Source organism: Eufriesea mexicana, unplaced genomic scaffold, assembly GCF_001483705.2.
Source record: "Eufriesea mexicana isolate 0111107269 unplaced genomic scaffold, ASM148370v2 scaffold6179, whole genome shotgun sequence".
NCBI classification, from domain to species: Eukaryota; Metazoa; Arthropoda; class Insecta; order Hymenoptera; family Apidae; genus Eufriesea; species Eufriesea mexicana.
In genome coordinates this window covers 246,604-273,237 of record NW_016914064.1, presented here as the reverse complement: position 1 = coordinate 273,237, position 26,634 = coordinate 246,604, and the positions used below count along the sequence as shown (strand labels likewise).

The 26,634-nt window shown below is 46.7% G+C and overlaps 6 protein-coding genes across 12 annotated transcripts in view; 3 read left to right on the top strand and 3 right to left on the bottom strand.

Annotated features, from left to right (window-relative positions):
- The first annotated feature begins 3,118 nt into the window (after nt 1-3,118).
- Cdk5 (cyclin-dependent kinase 5) lies at nt 3,119-4,794 on the top strand. The gene is made up of 7 exons (XM_017906803.1): nt 3,119-3,217; nt 3,390-3,478; nt 3,553-3,746; nt 3,827-3,914; nt 3,997-4,168; nt 4,232-4,443; nt 4,584-4,794. Exons 1-7 carry the CDS (start codon nt 3,181-3,183, stop codon nt 4,689-4,691), a joined length of 900 nt encoding a protein of 299 aa, XP_017762292.1. The 5' UTR covers nt 3,119-3,180; the 3' UTR covers nt 4,692-4,794.
- A 131-nt stretch (nt 4,795-4,925) lies between these two features.
- Nucleotides 4,926-7,549, bottom strand: LOC108552315 (T-cell immunomodulatory protein). Of its 3 annotated transcripts, none has more exons than XM_017906797.1 (3): nt 7,525-7,549; nt 5,591-7,136; nt 4,926-5,490 (listed from the first exon to the last, which is right to left on the bottom strand). In XM_017906797.1, the coding sequence occupies exons 2-3, from the start codon at nt 7,112-7,114 to the stop codon at nt 5,227-5,229; spliced, it is 1,788 nt and encodes a 595-aa protein (XP_017762286.1). In that variant the 5' UTR covers nt 7,115-7,136; nt 7,525-7,549; the 3' UTR covers nt 4,926-5,226. The 3 variants fall into 3 exon arrangements, with proteins under 3 accessions (XP_017762286.1, XP_017762285.1, XP_017762283.1); XM_017906796.1 differs by lacking the exon at nt 7,525-7,549 and adding an exon at nt 7,328-7,406; XM_017906794.1 differs by lacking the exon at nt 7,525-7,549 and adding an exon at nt 7,397-7,471 and having other exon boundaries at nt 4,927-5,490.
- A 2,736-nt stretch (nt 7,550-10,285) lies between these two features.
- On the bottom strand, nt 10,286-21,767 carry Picot (putative inorganic phosphate cotransporter protein picot). Of its 5 annotated transcripts, none has more exons than XM_017906800.1 (9): nt 20,959-21,767; nt 20,341-20,697; nt 12,541-12,719; nt 12,203-12,451; nt 11,887-11,974; nt 11,443-11,669; nt 11,208-11,357; nt 10,701-11,075; nt 10,432-10,620 (listed from the first exon to the last, which is right to left on the bottom strand). In XM_017906800.1, the coding sequence occupies exons 2-9, from the start codon at nt 20,426-20,428 to the stop codon at nt 10,432-10,434; spliced, it is 1,545 nt and encodes a 514-aa protein (XP_017762289.1). In that variant the 5' UTR covers nt 20,429-20,697; nt 20,959-21,767. The 5 variants fall into 5 exon arrangements, with proteins under 5 accessions (XP_017762287.1, XP_017762289.1, XP_017762288.1 ...); XM_017906799.1 differs by having other exon boundaries at nt 20,990-21,767; XM_017906798.1 differs by lacking the exons at nt 20,341-20,697; nt 20,959-21,767 and adding an exon at nt 15,013-15,124 and having other exon boundaries at nt 10,286-10,620.
- A 20-nt stretch (nt 21,768-21,787) lies between these two features.
- Nucleotides 21,788-22,843, top strand: LOC108552321 (uncharacterized). The gene is made up of 2 exons (XM_017906805.1): nt 21,788-22,504; nt 22,563-22,843. Exons 1-2 carry the CDS (start codon nt 22,339-22,341, stop codon nt 22,766-22,768), a joined length of 372 nt encoding a protein of 123 aa, XP_017762294.1. The 5' UTR covers nt 21,788-22,338; the 3' UTR covers nt 22,769-22,843.
- A 1,758-nt stretch (nt 22,844-24,601) lies between these two features.
- Nucleotides 24,602-26,634, top strand: part of LOC108552322 (Bardet-Biedl syndrome 9) — a 14,488-nt gene continuing 12,455 nt past the window's right edge. The window contains exons 1-2 of the mRNA XM_017906806.1: nt 24,602-24,906; nt 24,963-25,216. Coding sequence (XP_017762295.1) covers nt 24,704-24,906; nt 24,963-25,216 — 457 coding nt within the window. The 5' untranslated portion in view covers nt 24,602-24,703. The remainder of the gene's footprint in view (nt 24,907-24,962; nt 25,217-26,634) is intronic.
- Nucleotides 25,288-26,484, bottom strand: LOC108552319 (Dynactin 5, p25 subunit). Its single transcript, XM_017906804.1, has 4 exons — nt 26,273-26,484; nt 25,994-26,181; nt 25,765-25,876; nt 25,288-25,609 (listed from the first exon to the last, which is right to left on the bottom strand). Exons 1-4 carry the CDS (start codon nt 26,441-26,443, stop codon nt 25,412-25,414), a joined length of 669 nt encoding a protein of 222 aa, XP_017762293.1. The 5' UTR covers nt 26,444-26,484; the 3' UTR covers nt 25,288-25,411.

Sequence of the window (26,634 nt, the reverse complement as noted above, 5' to 3'; positions counted from 1 at the left end):
TAAAGTGACTCTACTGACACTTTGTGTCTTACATAGGGAACTTCGATTCGGTATACTGAAACTCTACTGCCGCAACGCTAAGATATTTTCAAGTTACCATAAAAATAGGGAATGAAATATCAAACACGCGAGCAAATAGAAAATCGCGACGCGCCCGAACGAGATCGCGATTATTCGAAAGACCGACTAGCCTAGGCGATGTACTTCCGTGTACAGAGATAACTTCATACCTCGGCACCCTCCCGATCGGGCCTAGCTCAATTCCAGTCACTGTCGCACTCGCCAAGACTTACACGTGGACCAAGGATAGTCCCTGAACCAATGAAACTTCTAGTGTCAACGCGAGGGCCCTGCTGGGCGGTTGCCGGCCAAGACAGACACTTCGCATCCCAGCCACACGGGGTAGAACTTAATCATCCCTGTGGTCTAACCGTAGATGGTACTAGTCCGTCAGCCAGCATGTGCCCGAGCCCCAGTCGCGTACGACTTAGGCAGCGGACCGCCCGGTCGAGGTCAGAAGACGCACTGATCCGAGGGGGTCACCCTGGAACCCGATGCATGACGAGATTGACAGTGACTGGAAATGAGTGTCGGAGACGAGTCGTGAGGATGACTTACGAAGCATGTACTTATCGAGTACACGAGAGCACGTCGCGTAGGCTAGTCGGTACTTACGAACGATCGCGATTATCGCGAGAACAATTATGTTCTATTTGCTAAACGAGGGGGATAAGAAAATGATAGAGAATTTATAAATTTCGCTCCAAGTTAGGTAGCTTACCTTTGTACAGATAGCGCGCACATGATACTTAGTCTATGGATCTATCTTATGATTACTTAAAAGTAAACGCACGCATCGTTCATTGATGTGTCGCAAACAGAATCTTGAGAAACCTAAAAGCTAAAACAGAATATATTATTGTTAATATGTAGCTGAAAGGAAAGGGATTAGTACGAGGAAACCATCAAGGATAATAACCAAATGGAACGAGCAAGCCAACGACGAGACCTGAGCAACATAACTACGAGACAGAAACATTCCAACGGTGAGATATAAACATACCAACGAGGAAGCGCTCGAGTATTATACGAAATACTCGAACGCTCTAACGAAAACAAATCGAACGGAAGTCGTAAAATTTGTGAAAGGAAAGATTTAGCCAACGATGAGACATAAGTAAACCAACGACGAAGCATTCGAATATTATACGAAATACTCGAATGCTGAAACAAAGACACATAGAATGAAAAAAATAAAATCTGCAAGAAGAAATTATTGTTAAATTATTTAAGAGAGTGGACAATGGCCACTGAATAGCCATTGATCTAGCCAACGATGATATACAATACAAATAAACCAACGACGAAGCATTCGAATATTGTACGAAATACTCGAATGCACAAACAATGAAAACTAGAATGAAAGAAATAATATCTGAAAGAAGAAAGATAATTAAAACCTGAAAGAAAAAATAATTAGTACCTGAAAGAAGGAATTATTATTAAATTATTCAAGAGAGTAGACAATGGCCATTGAATAGCCATTGATCTAGCCAACGATGATATACAATACAAATAAACCAACGACGAAGCATTCGAATATTGTACAAAATATTCGAATGCACAAACAATGAAATCTAGAATAAAAGAAATAGAATCTGAAAGAAGAAAGATAATTAAAAGCTGAAACAAAAAATAATTAGTACCTGAAAGAAAAATATTAACGCGGACCCTCCGAAGTCGAAACGACAACTGGCTCGAGCCTGCACGCGGGCCCCTTATATAGCGGCGGCCGACCGAAGATCGGCGAAAATTTCTGAACTTCTCCGATTCCTTTAAAAGTTACTTTTCCGCTGTAATAACTAATAATTTATTAATTTTCTTGACTTTTATCGTTAATATACGTTGCAAAATATTTGTTATTAACAATAAATGTAGCAATTTATTAACTGTTTGCTAATTATGGATACATTTTCACGCAAACACGTTATATATACTGGTAATAACCTATAATTTAGTAATTTTTCCACTTGTATTATAAATTTACGTTGTGACCAATTTGTTATTAGAAATAAGTGTAATAACTTATACACTTTTGCAAATTATAGGTACATTTAAACATTAGTATCATACTGTTCAAGTAATAACCAATGAATTAATTCTTTTCTTGTATTATAAATTTACGCTATGAACTTATTATTATGAATTTATTATTAATAACAAATTGGATTATTTATACATTTTTATGAACTATAAATGTATTTGAATGACGTCATTGCCACGAATTTCGTCCACTTACCTCTCGCAGCCTCAAAAATCGTCAAATGTTTAACTGAAACATCGAAAATTTACAAAAGATAGGAAACATCTTAAACTTTGTGCGTAGCTCTTAGCTTGATATCGTTTCCCAAAAATAATTTTTACGTCATACGTTTTGTAGCACCGTATATAGCGTATGATATGTATGAATGTACGGCTTCTCACATACGATATCATGTATCACGTACACGTATGTTTAACGATATTTATAAAATACAGCTATACGCGGTTCCCTCTGACTTATATATACTTATATATGTAGTTGTTGCGTATATTGAAATTACATTGATCCGTGACAAGAGCTCATGCTATGAGATATAACGATGTATGTTCTATATACATGCGTTATGTTAATAGATATGCGCACGATTCGTGTTGCAAAGAATGATCTTTTATGACGAACCTAAACGTCTGGATTGGTTATTATTAATCGAGTAGATACCATATATTCGTGGTCATGCATTTATCTGTTTATTATTCATTTACTACACCGTCGATGTAGGACATTTGCAAGGTGATAAATAAAATTTTTTCAAGGTTAAGAGTTATGGTTTAATCGAAATTCACGGCATATCGTTAAACTTGAGTTATCGGCATTAGAATAATTCGCTGATTCGAAGGATCAAGAAGATTCGCCGAGGTTATACCATAGAAGCTATAAGTTATTCAAAAATTGTATCTGTATTGTTCGTATTATTTAAAAGCGGCGGTCGTTGAAAACTTCGAATAAACTCTGGTGGCGAAATATCGTATTTGTAAACGCTCGTGGCGCCATATGTTGAGCGGTGTGTGTTCGCACACGACTGTCGAGTGCAGCGCTAACCACTCTGTTATTATTCCGCCCGAAGAATTGCCAAAAATATGCAAAAGTATGAGAAACTCGAGAAAATAGGAGAAGGTAAGTGTCTATTCTATTTTGATCAATCATTATCATGTCGGCTTTTTATATGCTCGCTTGTCCAATGGAATCCATGCTGTGTGCCGAATTGTCTTTTGACAACTGATAAACGACCTATTCTTTGTTGTGATTTGCCTCTTACCGAACGATACTTTTCTTTCTTTTGTTTTAGGTACCTATGGAACTGTTTTCAAAGCCAAGAATCGCGAAACTCACGAAATCGTTGCTTTAAAAAGAGTTCGTTTGGACGAAGACGACGAAGTAAGTTTTTGGCGCTGACGTTTATAACATTAGCATAAATGACATTTCTTTGTTATGATTTTCCTCTTGTGCAGGGTGTACCGTCGTCTGCACTCAGAGAGATTTGTCTGTTGAAAGAATTGAAACATAAAAATGTAGTGAGATTGTATGATGTGTTACATAGTGATAAAAAATTGACTTTGGTTTTTGAACATTGCGATCAAGATCTGAAGAAGTATTTTGATAGCCTAAACGGAGAAATTGATTTAGATGTTGTCAAATCCTTTCTGTAAGCATCGTGGTAATCTTTACTTTTACGTTGATCTAGATTCAAATATATTCAACCATTGTATATATAATTATTTTCAGGTACCAGTTATTACGTGGGTTGGCATTTTGTCATAGCAGACACGTGTTACACAGAGATCTCAAACCACAAAACTTGCTCATCAACAAGGTACCACATATATTTCTGGATTGCTTTCCATTTGGTTTTTTATTTCTTAAAAACTAAAGCTTCCATGCTCAATTTTTTCTAGAATGGTGAGTTGAAGTTAGCCGATTTTGGACTCGCCAGAGCTTATGGTATCCCTGTAAAATGTTATTCCGCAGAAGTTGTAACGTTGTGGTACCGTCCACCGGATGTTCTTTTCGGAGCAAAATTATACACGACGTCTATCGATATGTGGAGTGCCGGCTGTATATTTGCTGGTATGTAGCCTTAAAAATAAAAGAAGTGATACCGATATATCAATGTCTCTTTCATTCGTGTAGAATTAGCAAACGCTGGTGCACCATTGTTCCCCGGTTCAGACGTGGATGATCAATTGAAAAGAATATTCAAAATGTTGGGTACACCGACCGAGGAGACGTGGCCAGATTTTACAACTCTTCCAGACTACAAGTTTTTTCCACTTTATCATCCTCTTCAAGGATTGGCTCAAGTTACACCAAAACTTAATTCCAGAGGCAGAGACTTATTGCAGGTAAAGGATTAATTGTTTGGCTTATTTATTTAGGATAATTCTTACCTTCAGATGTTTATTTAGAGGCATATTATCATAGTTCAATCGAAATTTTGGTTGTGAACTTTAGCCTTTTTTCTTTTCTTTTTTAACCCTTACAGAGGTTGTTGGTATGCAATCCAGCGTTACGACTGTCAGCAGAGGAAGCAATGTCGCATCCCTACTTCAACGATTTAAACCCTGCCATTAAAAACGATCGTTGTCAGTAGTGAATGTTACTTAGATTGTTTAGATCTACAACGTATGTCACGAATAGTGCTACGACCAAAATCACGCCAGCAAAGATCGTTATATACATATATATAAATATATATATATATATAAAGTATATAAAATATTATTAGTATTGTAAGTATATATTTCGCATTCGATGCGTTGATGCGAGACGAAGCGACGGGTCCTGTCTTATAATAATGTCCAAGAGGAATCAATAAATTGTCAATTTTATTAGTGACGACGGTGACAACTTTTTATGTGAAACTAGCGGAGTGCGCGATATATTTCAGAAACTTATTGTACAAAATATCGCCAAAGTTTCTTCGAATTACATACGTGTATTGCATATGGCGATACATCGCGTCCAATCGTGTATGTACTTCAATGTCTTCATTTGCTCATTTATTTGTAGATGTTTGTACATTTATTAATTTATTGATTTATCTATTTATTTATCGATTACGAAATAACTTATAGAGCTATTAAATACATTTCTTAAAGATATTCAATGGATTCTTAATCGAACCTTTACATCGCGTCAAAATGAAATCTATGTGCTTCTTGAAGTCTCTCGATTTTATCCTCTCTTCGCTCTTTCCAATAAAGAGCGACAATAATGAAGGATATTAAACCGCAAGTGCCAGTCAATGCTGCTGCACTGAGTAAAATTAACTTGCTAGGAGTTACGAACAGCTGAGCTTTCCACCGCCATGGTTCATCAATCGGATTCGGAATCATTACCATTTGAGAATTAGGGATGATTTGCGGCCATTCCCGACATTTGCCACCAACCTGTCGGACAAACGAACGATTAATATCGTGTCATGCTGCAAGGCTAATTACGAGGACGTCGTATAACGAAACGAAAGCTTGTAAATAGTCGCATACTTACTCCGATTGTGAGAGCGTCAACAAAGTTGGGCGTCCTACCCAAACCAAAAGTCGTGTATGGTAAATTCAAGGAGAAGTGTGCGCTTTGTGGCAGCTGAGCTGCAATTGCGTTTCGCGGGCTGCCATCTTGTGTGGTGGTTCGATAAGCTATAGATGGACCAGGAAGATTCGTTCCGTAAGTTCTCTTTTTCTTGCCAAGTGAGCCTGGAGAAATCGGATACATGCTGTTATTGCGACCAGTGAGTACCATCACTTTGACAAAGTTTGCATCGTAATCTAAACTATTCTTGAACGCTGCTGTATAATATCTATTGATACTTTTGTCCATCTGCACCAAGATCACATCTAAGATGCCATCTTGATAAAAATCATAGAACACCGCCATTGTGGTCTCGTTGTAAAATGGATTTAACGCTTGCCACTTAATTTCAAATTTTCGAGTATAACCGACGCACGAATCGCATGCAACGTTCTCTAATAGATAGGATCGTATTTGCTTGCCGCTGGTCGATCTCAGTGTGGCTAACAGATCTGGATAACCGTCCATATTGAAATCACCACCACGCAAAGTTATAGTATCGGTGTATCGGTGTCCATCAGGTATCACAAAGCCCCATAAAACATTATCTCCATCTCTGAAATTTACTTGTAAATTATACCATGCGTCCGAATGCATCATGATCGTGCTGTTTGTGCATGCGATATCGAAACACAATGGTAAAAGTAATGCCATTTTGCCAGTCAACTCGATGTCCAAGTAAAGCGATTGACCAAGCACACCGTTGAAATTTTTGTCCGATGAAATATCATAGGGAAACCATATCTCATGGTCAAAATGAAATCCTGGCTTAGCACCCAACCAAATTTCGAAGCTTTTGTTCGTGGTGACGACCAGATCAGCCAAGAAATCATTGTTTAGGTCAAGATAAGCGTTCGAGTGAGGCTGACTGATCGATGGCAGCGGTCTTTCCTCTGGCAATGTGTCTATCGATATAGATTTCGGTCGGTTTCGGCTTTGATCGAATACCCAAAAAGTTCTCTTGGAATGTTCGTTCAATCCGAACAGGTCTATTATCATGTCGTTGTTATAATCGAGAGCTAATGGCTGACCTTTCATCATTATCAACGGATCTTCTTCGTTGGTGCAGTTTAACCGGCCGTTTCCACCCCATAATATATATCCAAATGATAATTTCGTTTTCTCATCATACGTGATTACTAGAACATCCATGAACACGTCTCCGTCAAAGTCTCCTGGTACTACACTGACGACTAAACGATGAAAAGTACAACTTAGATTGGAGCTAGGTCTCAAGAGAGGTTCTTGTTCGGCGGCAAGGAAGATCTCAACAGTGGTGCAGTTTTTGCGCAGCATGAACACATCGGTCAATTCGTCGGAATTGAAATCTCCGAAAGCAGCTGGCATACCATCCAGTACATTTCCGAACACGGCGGGAGTAATGTTGCTGCATTTCACCGTAACCACGGATAGAATGACCTGCACGATTATCAACTCGATCCGCATCGTGTGCTGCTTACTTATTTACCTGTAAAAGAAATATCATGTTTTTACAGGCGCCTAGCTTTCATCGAATGGAAATGAAAACGTATGACTCAACACTAGTGAGACGTAAATCGTATAACAGGATTACAAACCTAACCTATAAATTTTGCTAACTGAATTACGAGACGATATGTGCGATGATAAGGAGATTTAACCAATAACAAATATGCTCACCGTACATAAGAAGATTGATCGTATAGCGAAATACTTTTAATTTCGAGGACAACGAGATGTGTCACTTACCGTTGTAAATTAAACGAAAACATATACCAAACACCGTACTTGTTCATCCTGTCTCGTACAGCTGATCGACTATTGGAATCGCCATCTCTTAAACGATAGCTCAACTAATAAACAGGAGAAAAACTTACCGACAATTGATACGATGGAATTCTTTAAAACTGCACGACTGACAAAATTCAGACTAGACACACGATGAGTTTCTTTCGTTTCAATTTTCGATTATAAGTCGACAGAGATTCGAGATTTTTGGCAGTTTGGTTATAACACGATTCGTAGCAATTCGATGACGAGATAGTTGAAATAAGAACAAATAAAATAAGATCGAAAATTACGTACTTGTTGAGCGATACTTTATTTACCCGTGTATACACTGTTATGCGTTTTATTAATTTCAGTGATAAAAAGACAATTTCGTACGGTTCGAAGAGATTGCGTCAGATTTCTTTTTTTCCCACAATCGTCATAAATATTTATATAAAAATATCGATCATTTTACAATTTTCTTTATATAAACAGATCTCGAAAATTATTTCGCAAAATTTTGCGGACGACAGCTTTCTTTCGCGATCGTCGGTAACGCGTGTACGCATACACGCATGTTGGCACATACCACGCACGCAAAGATACACACGCCGATGGTACAGTATATGTACCCGTGTACGTGTAGTCTAGCACGAAGTAGGAACGAATTCGATATAATGTAGCACGTAATACGTAATAATAACTTAAATACCCTCGCGTATGCAAGACTTTTAAGATGGGCAATTCGTCGTGCTTCGCTGCAACAACGATTAAGATAATTCACGAGTTACCAAGAAACTAGTGGTAACTTTAAATAAAGTTATCAAAGATACACTTTAGGTACATGATCACAGGAAAACGCAGGTACTTGGAGTCGATTTGGAATTGGCAATGATCAGTGTTTTGCATGATCTGAGATATTTCATCGAATACCCTCTGGGAATTTGTCGAAAAAAGGTACGGGATAACGATTAAAACCGGCAAAATCGGATACATTGGAAGGTATCCATTCTCGAATGAGTTCCAAATCGAACGTCGCGTATGGAAAGAAATTTTGTCGGACGTTTACTCAAACGCGAGGGTACGCAGTATATACCGTGTTCGAGTATCGTGCATACATGCTGGGCCGGACCGAGCCGGACTCGTGCTAATTAACAAAACAGTCGATCGATAACGTACACCCGTAACAACGGCCTGCATGTACGGGAGTAAGAGGGAAGAGAAACGAAAAAAGACGTACATGTTTTGCTTTGGCGCTCGTGTGTCGCAGGACAATTTAACAATCACGACGACTACAATAATGACGATGGTTATGATGAAAACGAGAATAATGATTCTAATACTACACCTAACGCTGCAACTAATACTACTACTATTGCTACTACTATTACTAATAATAATAATAATAATAATAATAATAATAATAATAATAATAATAATAATATTAATAATAAGAATAATAAGAATAAAAATAAAATAATACCAACAATAATAATAATAATAGTAATAATAATAATAATAATAACAATAATAATTAAAAAAAGAAAATGCATTCCACTATGCAGACATAATTCTTTTGAATGTTTTTACTGATTTCTTTTTTTTAGCATACTTGACGCTACTTTCTCTCTCTCTCACCCTTACTCATTCACTCTTTTTGTCTTTTTCTCTTTCGTCGCATCCTTTCATTCCGTTTTGTACACGTTGCATAAATAAGTAAGAGCAACAAGTTGTCCAACGTTTACAACTTGATAGAAACCTATGCGTAAAAATATCTACAATATTTATAAACCATTGTTGTATTGCATCACGTTGCTCGTAACAGTTTGAAAATTTCCGAATATTTCCAAAAATAAGAAATTGATTCATCGTGTCCCCCGCGACGGGTGTTAGCTGTACACAATACAAAATGGCAGTTGCTTGCGATAAAGCAAGGCAAGAAACGAAGACGGAAACGGAAAAGACGCGAGGATATTTGCACTAATACTGTTGTCGTACGCGTCCGTTTCTTTGCACAAATGGTGACCAACGAGAACCTCGCGTGTTCAAAACGCATCGCACTTTATAATCGTACGAAGCAAAGCACAAAGGCCGATCCCACGAATTACTTTCGATCGAATGAGAAAAACATGGAATATCGTGTTACATGTGTATCTGTGCATTGAGAAATCGGACGAAAGTTTGAACCGGCTAGTGATTCGCAGCGATTATTGGCGCGCAATGGAGATTAACGCGTAAGAAATATTTCGATTTAATCTTTATTTCGATAGCTTTCGACCGTAAGGCACGTAATATCCGTTAAACGAAAAGGTATACTATAAAAATGTAAAATTATCCGCTTTTTATCTTTCGCTCGCTCACTTTCTCACACGTCTACCATACTCTCCTTCCCCGTATCTTATATATGCACACGCGTATGTACATATTCAAAAGCACACACGTTTGTCGGTTAGTTTATCTGTAATTGATATAGAAACGTGACGTTCAATTCGACTTACTTGTTATACAAACATTTGCGTGCGATTTAACTTGGCACAACGAACGAAGAACAAACAGAGAGTGTAAGGCTCCTCGCGCGCTGGAAGAAGAAATTATTCGTCGGCCAAACGATTCACTGCGGCTTCGATAAATCACGGATGATGTCCTTTTGTACGAACGTGCTTCTTCCTTCGAAGATACGCATTTTCGTTGCATTCTTCTTTTTTGTCGCATCTGGATTTTTGTTTAACGTCGAAATTCCCCGCGTATACAATCGCGGTGTGAAGATTTTTCCACCCGTCTTGACGCACACTCTCCAACGACATCGTTAAAGGTTCGACGACAAACGTTGGAAATAACAAAGGACGAAGGGGAATCGATGGCAGAGAGGGGGGGGGGGGGGGGGGGGGGAGAGAGGAGGAACGGAGAATGTAACTGAGCGACCGAAAACGGTTTTGTGCACCGTCGCGTAGAACAGCTAAGTGACAGGAACAAAGAACGGTCGACATGAAAAGCAACTAATACGCTGAGGCTCGTCAATGTTGCGTTTCCGCGACAGTTTTAACGCTCTCCAAGCCTTGCTTCTCATGCTGCTTATCTTCATCCTTGTCCGGATTATCCCACGGCTGCCGTTGTCCGGAGCCGAATATTACGTAGAAAATGGCGCATACGATATAGACACCCGCCGAGATCATGAACACAAGCCTCCATTTTGCATGGGTCGGCTGCAAGAGAAAAGGGCGGAGTTTTATTCGACGTCGGTTCAACTCGATTACAGACGTAAAAGATAATTAGCAAAAATTACCTGTCCGACGATTATATGTCCGGCTGTGATGGGCGCCAGTAAACCGGCCAAGTTGGCCAAGCAGTTGGTAAAGGACATCAAGACACCAGCGAATCTCGGTGAAATGTCTAAATGATTCACCTTGAATCCGGAATAGATGCCACCGTTTAAACCAACTCCTACCGTCAGTATGGCCACTGTCAACCAAGAATTGCATCCGGTGTAGGAAGCGGCCACAAGAGCGATCGCTGGTCCGATCTGACCGACGCTATTGATGATTTTACGCGTGATCGTGTGATTGAACGATCCATTGGAAATCATCCAGTCGGCCACGTGAGAGATTACCATCGAGAATATCCACATGGCCAAGTAGGGAAGCGCGGAAACGGTACCGTTCTGAAACATACGCGCACATACGCGTGGATACAGACGCGTATAATAATCGCGTGTGGATAGTCCCTTGGTGGATTTGCATTCGCATTCCCTCGATTTCTACGAGGCAATTCCATCTTTTGCTTTTCTTATTACCGATTTAAGGTCGAACTGTAAAATCTGTTTCATAAATGTCGGCAGTTCGGTCATCAACGTTTCGTATCCATAGTTTTGACCCATGTGCGCGATCAGGATAGCCCAGAAGGGCAGCGACGTGATGATAGAGATCCATGGTACAGGTGGCGACTGCAGTCAGAGAGAAAGACAAAGAGGGAAAGGTTAGCGATGTATGGTTCGTGTAATACGAGAGAAACGAGAATCGCGTACTCACGGAGGCTCCAGCATTACCCCACAGAGCACTCAGAATGTATTTCTTTTCCTCTTCGGCTATACGGGGATGGCTTTCTGGATCCTCATAGACCATGAGAAGAAAAGCGATGCACCATATGGTTCCGACTGCGCCGAACACGTAAAATATGGAGGGCCAACCGCCATCGAAACCATACTCGGACAGGACTCCGCTCAATGGCATCGAAATCACAGTGCCAAACTGCGCACCTATAGTCACAATACGGGAAACGAAAAACCGATCGATTAGCACAGATCGAAAGAGCTAGAACGGAGACGAGAGAAACGAGAGAAGAAAGTAGAAGAGAAAGAAGTAGAATAAGAAGGAGAAACTGCCCGGTAGATCCCAGAGGTAGCATACCGCTGCGATGGACACGACAGGGCTACGTAGACAGGAAAAAAATATCGTTGAAACGAACGGGCTTACCGGCGTATACGAAGGCTCCCATCCTGCTGCGCTCATTCGGTGGTATCCACTTGGCCAGCATCGCGTGCGTGCAAGGCACAATTGGACCCTGCAATAGGGATAATCCATTCCTAGGGGCAGGAAATACACCCGAACGATCAAAAAGCGTTCAACGAGAAAAATATTAAAGACTTTTCTATCCTTTTAATTGATCGATCGAGTCGAAGAGGGGAATGGTTAAATGTGCACGCGTGTTTGTGCGTGTGTGTGCGTGTGTATATATATATATATATAGGGGAAGAAGACGAGGTTGAAAGGACGCGATGAGATTGCTTACCTCGCCCAGACCTTGAATGAATCGGACGACCATGAGCCAATAGTAGTCGGCGCGCGCGGACACAGGTACCAACAGCCCAAACACCGAATTGATCAGCATACCGACGCCGAGGAAGTATTTCGATCCGTACCGCTTTGCGAGTATTCCGAACGGTATTTGCGTGATGACATAGCCGTAAAAGAACGAGCTAAGCAGATAGCCTTGTTTGGTGGTGTCCCATACGAACTGTCCATCGCTGTTTGGATGACTCTGCCATACGTACACATTACGTTACATACCACGGACATTACCGCCGTCGGTCATAAGTTAACACAGTGACAATCTACTCTGCTACTCACGGTGGTCGACGAGGAAACGGTATGTCCGCACTCGTTGGCCACGATTTCCTTGTCTTCGGTGATGGCAGTGTGATTGACCATAGCGACGATCGCAACGGACATGTTCGTCCTCATCACGTAGGCGTTCGCCATGCCGAGGAACAGCATCAGAGTCACTACGTGACGCGTGCCTAACCATGCTGCAACAGCAAACGTTTCTTCGTTACACGAGCGGAGAGACGAACGCGATGCTAATCGCAACGACGGGTTAACTCGTCGATAACACCGTCGAACACGCTCGCTACCGCCGATTACGGGTAGAATCGGTTCACTCCGGTTCGAAATGGTTCTCATCGGTGAGAATTCTTCCAACATACCTACGTCGATCGATTGGCGCCAAATGGTCGGCACTTGCGTAATCGCATGAAAAGCGATGCTAATTTACGTTTTATGTTTTACGATTTACCATTGATAAGATAATGGTAATACCGGAAACGCTCGCGATAGATATTCGGCATTACCAGAGAGAAATAGAGAGGAAGGGAGAGAGGGTTAAGTAAGAAAGAAAGTAAGAAAGGAAGAAGCGGTATCGCATCCGCGTTCTCGCGGTCATAGAAGTATATATACTGGCAGACACGAAGGACGCGGTAGCTAGGAACGCGCGAAGGGGCAAGGTCGAGGGGAGAATCGGTGCGCACGCGCCGTTGACGGAAAGCGCGCAGGCCCTTTCTCCGGTTTGGCAAAGCATAATTCCGCGTGTATGTTTCGTTCGTTAAAACTGGTTGCGCGTCGGTTATTTATAACGCGTTATTGCTTGTGACGAGATGTCGAGATAATAACGCGATACAATAATAGAATCGATGTAAGCTTTATTTTCGGAGTGCACCGATTATCGCGACGATTCGAACGCAATGAACAAAGCTCTCGATAGAACTTTTGCTCGATACGAAATCAAACACGACCGGGAAACGAATTCCGTCCTCGGACCACGATCGCGATTCACCACCCCTCTCGCCGCTAACTTTACGTCAATTTCTTCGAGCTGTGTATTGTCGTGACGCATCGTAGCGATATGTAACACACACGCGTATGTAACATTTTCGGCGAACGAACATCTGAACTTTGAACGTCCTCCGACCCGTTTGCCAGCCTCCGCCTCCGCACCCTGGCCCGCTAGCAATTCTCAGCCCATTCGTCGTGCGCGACGATTGATTGGCACCGAGGGCAACACGACGAATCTCTTCAATCGTGAGCGCGCGCGCGCGCGCGCGAATTCTAGCTAGCCGCGCGATAATCGAACGAGCTAATCGACTCGCTTCGTGTTTTTCGGCGATTCCGTAACGACACGTCGATTCTCGGCTTGTTTTTCGCACAGCGAATGCATCGGACCAACAGTCGTGAAACAGCTATCGAGCATCCATTGAGCACGTGGCCAATAACGCTGGGTGGAAATAACTTGGGCGCGTCATGCACCGTCGCGTCGAGTTGACGCTATTGCTGTCGTGTATGCTCGTGAAGCAACAGCAAACGAGCGAATGGGAAGAGAGAGCAATGGCGCGGAGAAAGAGGCGCGGTCGGTTAGCGCACGTGACACGATCGCCGCGGTCGTTCGCGGTTCTCGTTTACGCGATTCCCCCTCATTGCGAATAGGTTCTCGTCTCGAGGAATCGATTCTGCCATCGACCATCGAACACCGTTGTCTCTATTCTCGATGTCACGCGATACGCGTGTCTTTCCCTCCACAATATTCTATGCGTTCTGTTCGTTGATATTCGACGCTAGCGATAAATACGGTTAAATTCCTGACCGAACCTAAAGTTACAATTGGTATCGTGTAAGAAACATCGAGTCCTCGATTAGGGGGGGAAAAAGAAAAAAGAACGAACGAAATGCGAGAGAGCAAGAGGCATATTTCAAGAAAAGCATTTATGTACCCATGCGTAATTACACACGAGTACATGGAACGCATTTATTATCGGAAGACGAATCTCTCGAGTCGTGCAACGTTTGTCTCAAGTTCCTTTTTAAATGCGAGGTTCAAAGCAGGCACGTGTACGTGTGTCACGCATGCACGTGTGCGTATATATTAGGAAGTGCGAAGAAAGGGAAAGGAAGAGAATACCGGAGTAAGAGAGCAAGAAAATAAGAGAGCAAGGGAGCAAGAGAGCAAAGAGTGACGGCGGGAGCACGTGGCTCGACGCGCGGTTTACGGGATAGACCGAGTCTCATCCGCTTGGCAAACTAGTTTCCATCGTACGATCGACGACAGATTCAGCTCCGAAACGCTGCGATCGAAAAAAACATATTTTGTGTGTGTACGTGTTCGTGAGCGCGCGTGTGCGTGCACGAGCACGCGCGCGCGCGCGTGGTGTGTGTGTGTAAGAGAGAGGGAGGGAGAGAGAGAGAAAGAGAGAGAGAGAGAGAGAGAGAGAGGGGGGGGGAGGAAGACACTCGCGGAATTTCGTTGTCGGAAAATACGCGAGATTACCGTACATTTACGTTTTCGCACAGGACTGTCCTCTTCCTCTAGGTTTGGTTGTTCCCACACAAGCACGTGGCCATTTCGTCCTCTGTTCTCTCCGTGCGGTCTGCCGTTGCCGTTCATCGCACGCTCGACACGCGTTCTACTCGCACGCGATCACACACGGAAGCGATGCACGAGTAATCGGTAATTCGTTACAGGCAGAACGCAGTCGTTAACACCAACGATCGTATTTGGTTAAACGTTAGATTTTCACGATTTACGGTCAAGCCCAGTGCACGAGAAACGTTGTCGCGAAGCAAGAGAAGTGCACCGCGTGTACTTGCGTGCCGCTTCCAACACGAAAACACGATGGCTCGCGATATTCTCACTGGCAGCCAAGGAAAATCAACATCGTTGCAGGCGGACGTTTGGCAAACACCATATACTTTTGACTCGTGTACCACGACAGCGACTACGAAGAAAACGGCGATTACGATGGTGATGGTGACGAGACGACGACGACGACGACGACGACGGCGACGACAGGGACGATAACGATGACGACAATGATTCTCGCGTGATGCGTCTTTGGACGCGACCGACCACTCACTGTGCGCCAATAATATCGGCCTTTCGTCGTTGTGAATCGGTTGACGGTTTCGTGGTACACCGATAACGATGATTAACAACGATCCCGTGATCGGAAGCGAGTACGCACCTGCCTTTTCCTCTCTTTCTCTCCCGCGTTAGTTCGGCGGTGTAAAGACATGAACCGTAGGGAACTACGGGCAGCTGCGGGGAGCGGTTGAACGAAACGAATCGTCCGAGCGACCGAGACCCTTCGACCAATGGCGAAGCGAGTCTCGCCAATGGCTTCCTCTCGTTGGTCACGCCGGCGCCATCTAGCGTTCGTAGTCCGATTCCGCGAATGGAAGAGTCGCGCGCGAACATACGTGCTCGTTCGCGCTACATTTCGAATGGCTTTGGACGAGTGCCGAAAGGTTGAACGGATCGATTCGTTTGGACGAATTACGCGCAGAATTCATAAGTTGAATTTTCACCTTTTCACCCCGCTTTCCGCTCGTATTTTATCGTATTCCGCGATTCGACTGGTCGCTATGCTCTTCCGCGAGTTTTCGTAGTTGGCCGAGTTGCTTATTCTCGTTCAGAAATATCCATGAAAATTACGTAACGGAAAAATTGTAGGCAAAATTATCTCGTAGTCGGACATGGCTGCCTACCGAAAGATCCGCGGTTGCTTATCTTGGCGATCAGCGAGATATCGCTATTCTCCTCGCGTAACCTATGGAATTTCTTATCTTCTGATTCGCAACGTTGTTTTAAAATGGCGTAATCGCGGTCACGTCATGCGTCGTATTACGACCGTGGAGGTTTCTCACATATGCGCGCGCACACAAGCCGATGAAATACAATCGTTTCTTCTCTTTCCGATTGCATTCGTTCTTTCGTCGTTTGTTATCGCGCGGCTGAATTTCCTTTGAATCACGATGAGTCACATCGCGAAGATATAATCGCGTTTATTTAACGAAACATTGGCTCACCGATTAACGGGATTGCTCTGGTATTCTATTTGAAGAAGAAGTTTCACGCAGCGTAATATCGAGAATTCATTTTCAAAATTTCGCATCTCATGGTGAACTCAGCAGAGAATTATCGCGTCACGCGGATTTGACTGTATCGGTCATGGTTGGTTCGTTCATCCGTCCTTGGCGTCATCCGTTCGTACGTTCGCGGATCGATGGCGGAAATTCGTAACACGAGGATATTCGAGAATATCTGGAACGTTTAAAAGTTCGTATTAACCGCGCCGCCAAAATTGCGTACGAATATAAAGATAGGCGCCTCGCTATTGATAGAATGGCGGATATCGCGTGCCAAAAATCGTTGTAACGTGCACGTGTGCACAACGAGATACGTGCGAACCGGGACAATTTCCGTATCGCGTGGTTCGTGCGCGGAAACGACCGATTATACCAACATAATCGTCCGCAACGGGAAGAATAGAAGAGGACTACTCGGAGTGTGGCACGAACCGTGTTTTCCGACATTTCCGATGTCCACGAGACGTTTCGAGTAATCGACCGTAAACGTCGCGAGGTTACGTAACATGGATGCAACGTCGCGCGGATGAATCGCTGGAACGCGAGATCGAACGGACTCGTCTTCGTTACCGACCACTGGTCATAGCGGGACCAACCGATCGGCGATCGATCATCGATCGCGCGCACTCTCGGTCGGTAAGTCGTCTCGGCGTACGAACGGAAAATTGCAGCGACGCGTGTTTACCGACGATACGGTTCGCTTCACGACTCGTGAATTTTACCAAATGCTCGTTCGACAGTCGCGCGGTGTTTGGCGCTTAGATCGATGGCCATGCGGACGCTACTAAGTTTTATTTAGGCGAACTCGGCGAGACGTTCTTTCCTTACGTGCGACCTCGATGCACGAGAATCAAGCACGACACGAACCGGTCACCTCGACTCGGTATCGCGTGTACGCGCACGGGTGCGTGCGCGCGTGTGTGTGTGTATGTGTCAACAGGAAACGTTTCTCTAAACGCCATTATTCACTTGGTAAAGTGGAAAATAACGTCCGCCTCGGGCGAGTAACGAAAGAAGGAGCAAACGCGCGAGCATAACCGCGCCGGAAGCTTTCGGCGGAACTCGAAATTGAAAGTAACGCGCGTTCGCAGTGCGAAAATGGTCGGCGCTGACGTCTTGGAAGCGGCGAGCGCCGGCGAACCTTCCTTTCCTTTCTTTGAACTTTCCAACGATTCGTGTCAAGGTGTACACGGTTTTCGCGTGTTTTCCGAGAACCGCGTCCACCAGTTTCGCGCGTGTACGCGCTGAATCGCGATGGATCGCGACGTATCGGGCGGTTCGGAATTTGAATGGAAAATACAAATTGGGGTTTGAAATTGGGTATTTATAAATTGGGTGGAGATGGAAACTCGGAGCGAGGTTCGTGGTCACGGCACGATGATCACGGAACGCGAGACGGAGCGGGAACGCTTGAGGGGACACACTGGTAACGGCCGTTTGCCGGTTCGAAAGTTTCTACTTTCGTGTTTTAGACGTGACGGCGGTGTCACGCTCGAGAGAATGGATAGGCCGCAAGGCGTAACCGTGCGATAGACGGTGTACTACACCGCGAGCGCACCACCATTTCGCCACCATTCCGCGGCGGTTCCGCGGCGGTTCCGCGGCGATTCCGCGTGAGGATTCGCGTTTATAACGGAGGACGGTGGAAAAGTGGCGGCGACCGGGACCGGTATGGTTGATAAGAGGAAAAGGCAGGATCGCGTTCGGTTGGCGGTACGCGCGCCACGTAGGATCGATCGGACCACGCGAGTCGTTGGAATTCCGCGGCGATTCGCGCTCTACCGATCAATTGTTTCCGCCTGGTTGCCTGTTTATCATTGGCTGCGCGTGCTTTGTTCGCTCGCTGCGAGAAAACACGACGATTACAGAGGAGAGCGCGTACGTGTCGCGTAATGTATTATTCAAGAGAACTCGACGTGGGAGCGACCGTGTCGAAACGACTGCCCGTTCCGCCTACTACTCTCTAGATTCTCGCACCACTTTTGTCGGAATCGAGAAAGAAATTGTCCCGCTTCCTGCTTTCGTCCTCGTCCAATCTCTTTTGCGATCCATCTCCTCGCTCGCGTTCATCGGTTGCGAATCGGTTGCCAATCTTCGACGATGAACGTGGATAACCCTCCAAGGTCGCGATAGAAGGGTGAAAATGGGAACGCGAGGTTGGACGCGGAGCGAGATCGATCGGAAACAAGGTCGATTGGCCGAGTGGGAAGGAAAGAAAAAAAAAAAAAGAAAAATGAATCGTTTCGATGCATATTTATGGAGCACCTACACGCGCGTCACGGCCATATTTTTTCAGACGGTTAATCGTACGAGTTACCGGACGCGGTGCACCTTCATTCCGGTTTTTCTTATCTCGAGCGGTTGGAACGTTCGACAGCGTCTTCGCGAGGATAAAGATCGGACGCGATGACTGGCGCGGCCGAGTAGCAGCGCCAACAGCAGCCACCGCGCGCGATCATGCTCCAGGAGGAAAAGAGTTTTCGGCTAGATATCGTTATCTCCTCTGGTCTCTCTCTTTACGTCGTGACTATCGATGAAATCCGTCTATGGCGAAAGAGTCGTGTGGAGCGTTGCACGTGCGTGAGCACGAGTAGAGCAAGAGGAAAATCGTCGATAAGATAGATGGGAAATTGCTGCCTATCTAACGCGTCTCGATCATCGCGGAACTTTATGGCTTACCGGATTCTCGGTAAATAAGTGGCCGCGGTTCGTTTATCGCGAAATTTTTTCCAAAGTTCGGCTACGCGATTTGCGAAAGAAGCAGCGAAAGAAGCAGCGAAGCGAAGCGAAACGAAACGAAACGAAACGAAACGAAAAGTTGGATGTCTGGAGTGTCGGAGAAGGTAAAAGGGTCGCGAGAGGAAGAACGATCGGGACCAGAGGGAGGATAAGTAGGCCGCGCGCGTGCGAACGACACGGCTTTCGACGAGACGAGATAGGCTGGACGAGGATGCGTTGGAAAGTCGAAATCGAACGATTTATTCGATGGATCCTGATCTGGGGGGGGGGGGGGGGGGTCGAAGGGGTCGTCGCAACGACGGTCCGCATGCGTGCGCGTTTCAATCGGATGCGAAACGCGGCGAGGAAAACGGGCGAAACTCGGAATTTACTTGGAGAGACACCGTGGTTGGGTGGTCGCGAGACTGTGCGACGCGACGCATATTAGCATCGTAGATTTCACCGCGAGTCTGAACGAACGAAGGTGATCGCGCGAGATAACGGTCGGGTGTGGATTCGAGGACTCTCGCGCGGTTACATTATCTCTGGAATTTGTCCTCTACCCCGTGTTCTCGACGTTCGCGACAGTTGAAAAAACGCGGCTGTCGGATAATGGCAGACGACGGCGGACGACGACGGACGACGACGAGAGACGAGGACGAAAGAGGCTCGCGAACGCGAAAGGACTCGCGAGGAGGGTACGCGGCGACGTAACCGTTCACCCGAGCGTCGACTGTCGGGAGGACGGTGTACGGTGACCTTGCTTGTTCGATTCGTTGACTGGATTTTTAAATCTAGATAATGGAGAGCGGCAATGGTTATGCAAATACGGCGTTTCTCGTTACGTAAAGCGAACGCGATCGTCCGTGTCTCGAGTTTCTCGATCGCGATACCGCGAAACCGTGGAACGGAGAGAATTAGGTGCGACGGCGACGGCGACGGCGACGGCGACGGCGACGGCGACGGCGAAGGCGAAGGCGAAGGCAAAGACGAGGGCAAGAAAACGAAGAGACTCACCGGTTGGTGGAGGGACTTGGTTCTCGAACACCTCGGCGGGCCTCTTCGACTCGGACTTGCGGTCTACGGGGATGCCGTTCGTCGACATGGTTTATGGCGGAGAAGAAGGTGTCCGCGGTAAACTAGAGAGAGATATGCTCCGTTCGACGTCGTCCTCGATAGCTCGATCTTGTTCCGCGCTATGTCGATGCAAGAGACGATGTCTCTCCTCCCTGTCTCTCCTTCTCTCCGTTTCTCTGTCGGTGTGGCTGTCGACGGAGCGAAGGGAAGCGGAGCGGTCGCGAAGCCTGACGCGCCGGTCTCGCTGCTGCTACTGTTGGGAACCGTGCCGAACTCGCGACACTTAGCCGCAAACACCTAGTGGACGGCGACCAATTAGAACACGCGGTTCGAACCCCACCGTTTCACAACCACCTCCCCCGCGCACCGATATCGCTTCTCCCGAATCGGTTCGTCACGGGAAATCGAAGAATTTCGCCGCTGTCACGAGCTTTCGAGTTTTTGTCTTTTTTTCCTCTAACTATCCTCCGCTCTTAACCTACGCCGATCCCCGCCTTCTTCGCGCCTCGCCCGCGGTCTCTGTCCTCGGCCCCCCGGGCCCCCAGCCGGTGTACTCACCTATCGCTCCCTCTGCTCGCCTTTACCGTACCTTTGCCGCTCGCCGGTGCTTAGTGGTAGACCAGTGGTAGACCGGTGGTAGACCAGCGGTAGACCAGTAGTAGACCAAAGGACCAAAAGCTCGCTGCCTTCGTCTTCCTCTTCTTCTCTTTCGTTTGTTGCCTCGTCGTGCGGTGATGGAGGCAACCGCGACCACCACGACGATCCCGATATTCCTTTGCAGACCCGAGACCAGTCGATACGGTGAACTCGACACGGATGACGAATCGGGTGTTCGTTTATGCGTCATCGAGCGCGATCCTAGGATTTATTCCGAGCACGAAGTCTCGCTTAACGAGACCTCGACGTTGATGGAAATCAACGATTCTCGCTGTGTTCGGAGTCGCTAGTTCGCCTCGACCTCGTCCACGGGTCGCGCGACGACGTTTCGTCGTTGTCTCTCGATTCGACGAAACGAGCAAAGAGATACATAGAGAGAGAGAGAGAGAGAGAGGGGGGGGGAAGAGAGAGACGAGGGATCAACGAATAAATACCGTTGGTCGGTTTAGCGATACAGGTGGCGGGAGGTGAGAAAAAGAGACGTAGATGGAAACGGAGGCAAGGGGACCGCGATGACGCGAGCGCGAGCGCGAGCTTTCTTCGCGCGAATTCGACGTAATCCCGAACACGCGTAGCTCATCCTCTCGGCACACTCTGGCGCATTCGGTTTGCCGCGTGCAACCCGCCTCCGCGGACCGACGAACCAACGGTCGCTGATACGACCGAGTCGGTGGGCTCGACGCACGTGTCGATCACTAACTCGTCACGCGATACACCGATGCGAGCAAACCAGGCAAGGTCGGGTTTCCCCTCGCTGGAATCTCTCTCCGCGTCTCCTTATTACCAGGTAATAGCCTTTTCTCCAACGCCGCCACTCTTTCGCCTCTTTCTCTCCAATCTCTTCGTCCCCAGACGAATATTTCTCAACGATAATCGTGTCGTTCCGACTAGAGCTCCTAAATCATCCACGGTCTTATCGATACTCCGCGCCTCTACCTGTCCGGTTTATCGATCCGATAGACGAGCTGCTACGCTCTACTCGGTTTACGCGTAATCTTATTGCTCGTCCGCGAATTATCCTGCGTGCCGCAATCGCGGTGTATCATCGGATAATAGGCAATCGATAACGCCCCTATTCCAACGTGTTATTTTCTCAACCGACGAATCTCGGATACCGCCTTCGAAACCTCCGTCAATCTTGCCTATCAATATTTCAAGCATCCGCCATCCACGCGAAGGCAGTCCGATGTCGCGACGCCGAAATAGCGCGCAGTTTCTTCTTCTTCCTCCTCCTTCGACGACGACGACGACGACGACGACGACGACGACAACGACAACGACATGCTTCTTCTTCGCGGTGTCCTCGCTCTTCTCTTGGCCACGATTCTCGCGGATACGCCAACAGCGTCGGCGTTGGATACGTCGGTGGTCGAGTTGCTCGAGCACGCGATCGGCATGCTCTTTCCACCGGTCAGGCTATCGGTGCATCTCTGTCGCTTGGATCGGGGTAAGCGCGATCGTTATACCTGAGAAATCGTTCGAATCGCGACGTTTTCGATTTACAGAGCACGCGGTCCGACTTTCCACCGCGATGTCGAGGAAAGGTCTGGCTCACGAGATTCACCACCGACTCGAGCAATTCCAAGGACGGACACACGACACCTGGGAGCATCGGGTATTGTACGTGTTGGATCTGGATTGCGATTACGCGATTCCGCTTTTACGAACGGTGCGTCGTCGTCACGAGCTCGTCGTTATACAATGGGCATAGCAACGAATTCGATCGCGCGTGGTTCGCAGGCGAACGCGTCCGGCATGTTCGCGGCACCGATCAGGTGGCTTCTGTTTCGAAATCCAGCCGAGGACGGCTACTCGTCGACCACCGACGTCGAGGAAACGTTCAAAGACTTGGCCATCTATCCGGATAGCGAGGTAATCCTGGTGAGGAGGAGCGGACTCGGCACGGACGGCTTCGCCAAGATAACGTCTCTGTACAGGCCTAGCTGGCTCGCGGAGGTGATAGAGGAGGATCGTGGAAACTGGACGGCCGATCTCGGGGTTCGAATACCGAATTTGCACGCGGCGTCGCGACGACGGCGCAATCTTCGACTAACTCCCATAAAATCCTCGATCGTGGTATTTTCTCGTATCGTCTGGTCGTAACGAGCTGTCAGCGCACGAGCCGATCGATCGCGGATCGATTTACTCTCTAATCGCGTAATTACCGATCGATCGATTTCTCCCGATCTCTCGATAAACCCCGGTAATTCGCGACGCGAAAGTCGCGACCGCCTCGATAAGATACCGAAATCGGATAACCGGTGGTTCGCCGCTGCGTTTTCCATCCATCGCTTGAACAAGCGAGGCGAGATGCGCGCGCGTATCGAACGCTCGTACGCCAACGGAATGGAAAATTCACCAGCGTAGACGATCGTCGCCTAATAAATCAGCCTCGCGTTTTCCTTCCCGTAGATCACCGATCCCGATACGATCAACCATTTAACCGATTACGAAAATAAGCATATAGATTCAGTTTCGAAGGTCAGTTATCCTTGGGCACTGCACATAGCCAACCGTATGAACGCAACGTGAGTATTTTGTCTCTCTTTTCTCTCTCCCTTTCCTCTCTCTCTCCTCTGTACCATCGAGTGCTGCCTCTCCGTCTTCGAAACACGCCGCGTCTCGCGTCGCGACGACCACGTTTTCGTTGCTTCAGAGAGAGAGAGAGAGAGAGAGAGAGAGAGAGAGAGAGGGAGGGATCCTTTCATCGTCTCCTGCTCTCTCGCCGTTTAGCATCAGCTTTATCCCGACCGATAGCTGGGGATACCGGAACAAGAATGGCACGTGGAGCGGCATGATCGGCATGTTGGATCGTGGAGAGGCCGACATCGGGAGCACTTGCTTTTTCACTCAGGAGCGTATCGGCGTAGTGGATTACGTGCAGCTTTACACGTACAGCTAGTAAGTCGCTTAATCGCGTGGTTGAATTGGAAAAACACGCATACACGTCGGATTGCAGCGTTGCATTCGTCTTCCGTAAGCCTCCGCTGTCAACCGTGAGCAACATCTTCGCGTTACCTTTCCAACGATCCGTCTGGATAGCGATCGGCGTTTTTCTCCTGCTGGTACTCGGCATGCTCTACTTTTCCGCCAAGTGGGAATTCCGCAGAGGCGCATCCGCGAGCACCAACGTGTATTGGCAGCAATTTCATCCGGCCGAACAGACGCTCAGCGATAATTTCATGGTCGTGCTCGGCGCTATCGCGCAACAGGGTAACGCGTTCCTCCCTTTCTCTCACCCTTTCTCTCACCCTTTCTCTCACCCTTTCTCCGAGCTTTATCCGTGAGATTTACAGGCTACTCCTACGAACCGTATCGGGTTCCTCCGCGGATCGTTACCTTGATGCTCTTGATAGTCATCCTTAATCTCTACGCTTCTTACACGGCCAACATCGTCGCTCTGCTCCAATCGACCACCGATTCCATCCAGACTCCGGCCGATCTGTTGCACAGCCCGTTCAAGCTGGGAGTCCAGGACACCGTCTACAGCAGGCATTATTTCAAGGTACGAACAGGCGGAATCGGAACGCGCGGTGTCTAGAGAAATGGCGCGACGCTTTATACGCAGAACTTTCGAGATCCGATACGGAAAGCTATAGTGGATCAGAAGATCGAGCCGAAAGGTCACAACGACTCGTGGACGTGGATGATGATGGAGGATGGGGTTCGACGCCTCAAGACTGAATTGTTCGCGTTTCACGGGGAGGTGGGCAGCATATACGAGATAATGCAGAAAACGTTTCTGGAGGAGGAGAAGTGCGGTATCATGGAGATGGATATACTGAACATGCGATATCCTCTGATGGTGATCCAAGCTCGATCGCCGTATTTCGAGATCATCAAGAACACGTACGTAGGATCGAGGGGTAGCAGCGATACAGGATTCGACAGAGAGTGGTTTGCAGGGCCCTTTTGTTGCGCGAGACTGGTCTGAAATATCGCGACGACAACCGACTGTACGTGAAAAAGCCCAAGTGTAACGGACAGACGAGCTTCGTGAGGATAGGATTCACCGAGTGCTACTTCGCGATAGTCGCCATGTGCTACGGGACCTTGCTGAGTCTCGTCGTGCTTACGGCGGAGCTCGTCTGGCACAGAAACGCGGAATCGATCGACCGAGCTGTCCTAACGTTCGCCTCCAACGTGCCGTCGTTTCGAAGCAGGCTGATCCACTCGGTTTCTTCGCGGAAGGAGATCGTGTTTCAAGGGTAGACGAGAATCGAGGAAAATCGTCCAGTTGGATGGAAACGTACGAGACGTAGAAGACGTAGACAAACGATCGTTCTTTTCTCTACAATTCTTTTCCTTCTTTTCTTTCTCTCCTATCATAGTAGTAATCATAGGCGTAAACGCGTTAAGATCGGTACAGGAAAAAGTGTTGATAATAATTCTTGGTAAATTCTAGCATCAGGTCGAGCGTGCACTCGGGCAAATCTTCGACGCACTTGGCAGGGTTTCCGGCGAAACGTGTAAACGAGGGAACTATGGTCTCGGGCGGAACCACCGCTCCATCCTCGATGTAACAACAGTCTTTCAGCACGCACCTCCTTCCCTGTATAGTCCAACACAAGCACAATTCTTACCACTCTGTACCAACCAATAGCGTGTATGTATATACGTACATGCATAGTCCGTGCAAATACGCGTAAATACAGATCAATCGTGCATGTTTTCTCTTTTTCTTTTCGCATGCACGCGTATACGTACGATTACTGCATTTTTCCCTATGTATATGTAAGAACTGACGATAGCTGCGTTAACCACTGCTCGTTCTCCTACGAATACGTGGTCCCCCATCGTCAGAGGAAAGAAGGCAACGCTGAAGAAACGAAACGGTCAAACGTGCGTGTATGATTGGCAAAGCGAGTCGGCTTTTTCTCGCAGATTTTGCAAAAAAAAAAAAAAAAAAGAAGTTCGTTAATCGCTAATTACCAACCCTCTGCTGAATTTTTTGAACGGTGGTCTTATGATAGCGTTCTTGCTGATAATGCAATAACGTCCTGTCCTAACGTTCGCCAAATCGCCTCTGATAATGGCATCCGACTGCACGATCACCTTTCCGTGTAACACAATGTTCTGCGAGCCGCAGAGAATGGTATTTCTGCTTACCTTGTTCCCGGATGCCTGAAACGTCAAAATCGTAAACGAGAGGTTAGGTCTTTACCGCTATCGCCGTTATCCAGTATATCTTTTCCTCGTTACCAGTTTTACCTACCGTTTCGACGTACTCGGTTTTGCTGTGATAAACGTCCGGAGGTTCCATATCGTCCCGATTCGCTCGAATCCGTGATATTTTCGTAAACCTTTGCACCACCGTGAGAACAACGATCGACGAATGAACCTCGAGCAACGCCACGGAGCCACCGTCGACGACGCTTGCTGTCATCGCGCAGGCACGCGACCACGACACTGCACGGTTTCGCCATCTGTCGGCCGCGCGGAGAACCGACAGAGCCGCGGCGCTAAATTCGAGTCGATTCGAAGCTCAAGGCTAGGCGACGCGCGTATACCGGGGCAAGACGGTGGTTACGAAACGCGATCCAAAGCGCATATCCGTGCAGAACGGGGGGGGGGGGG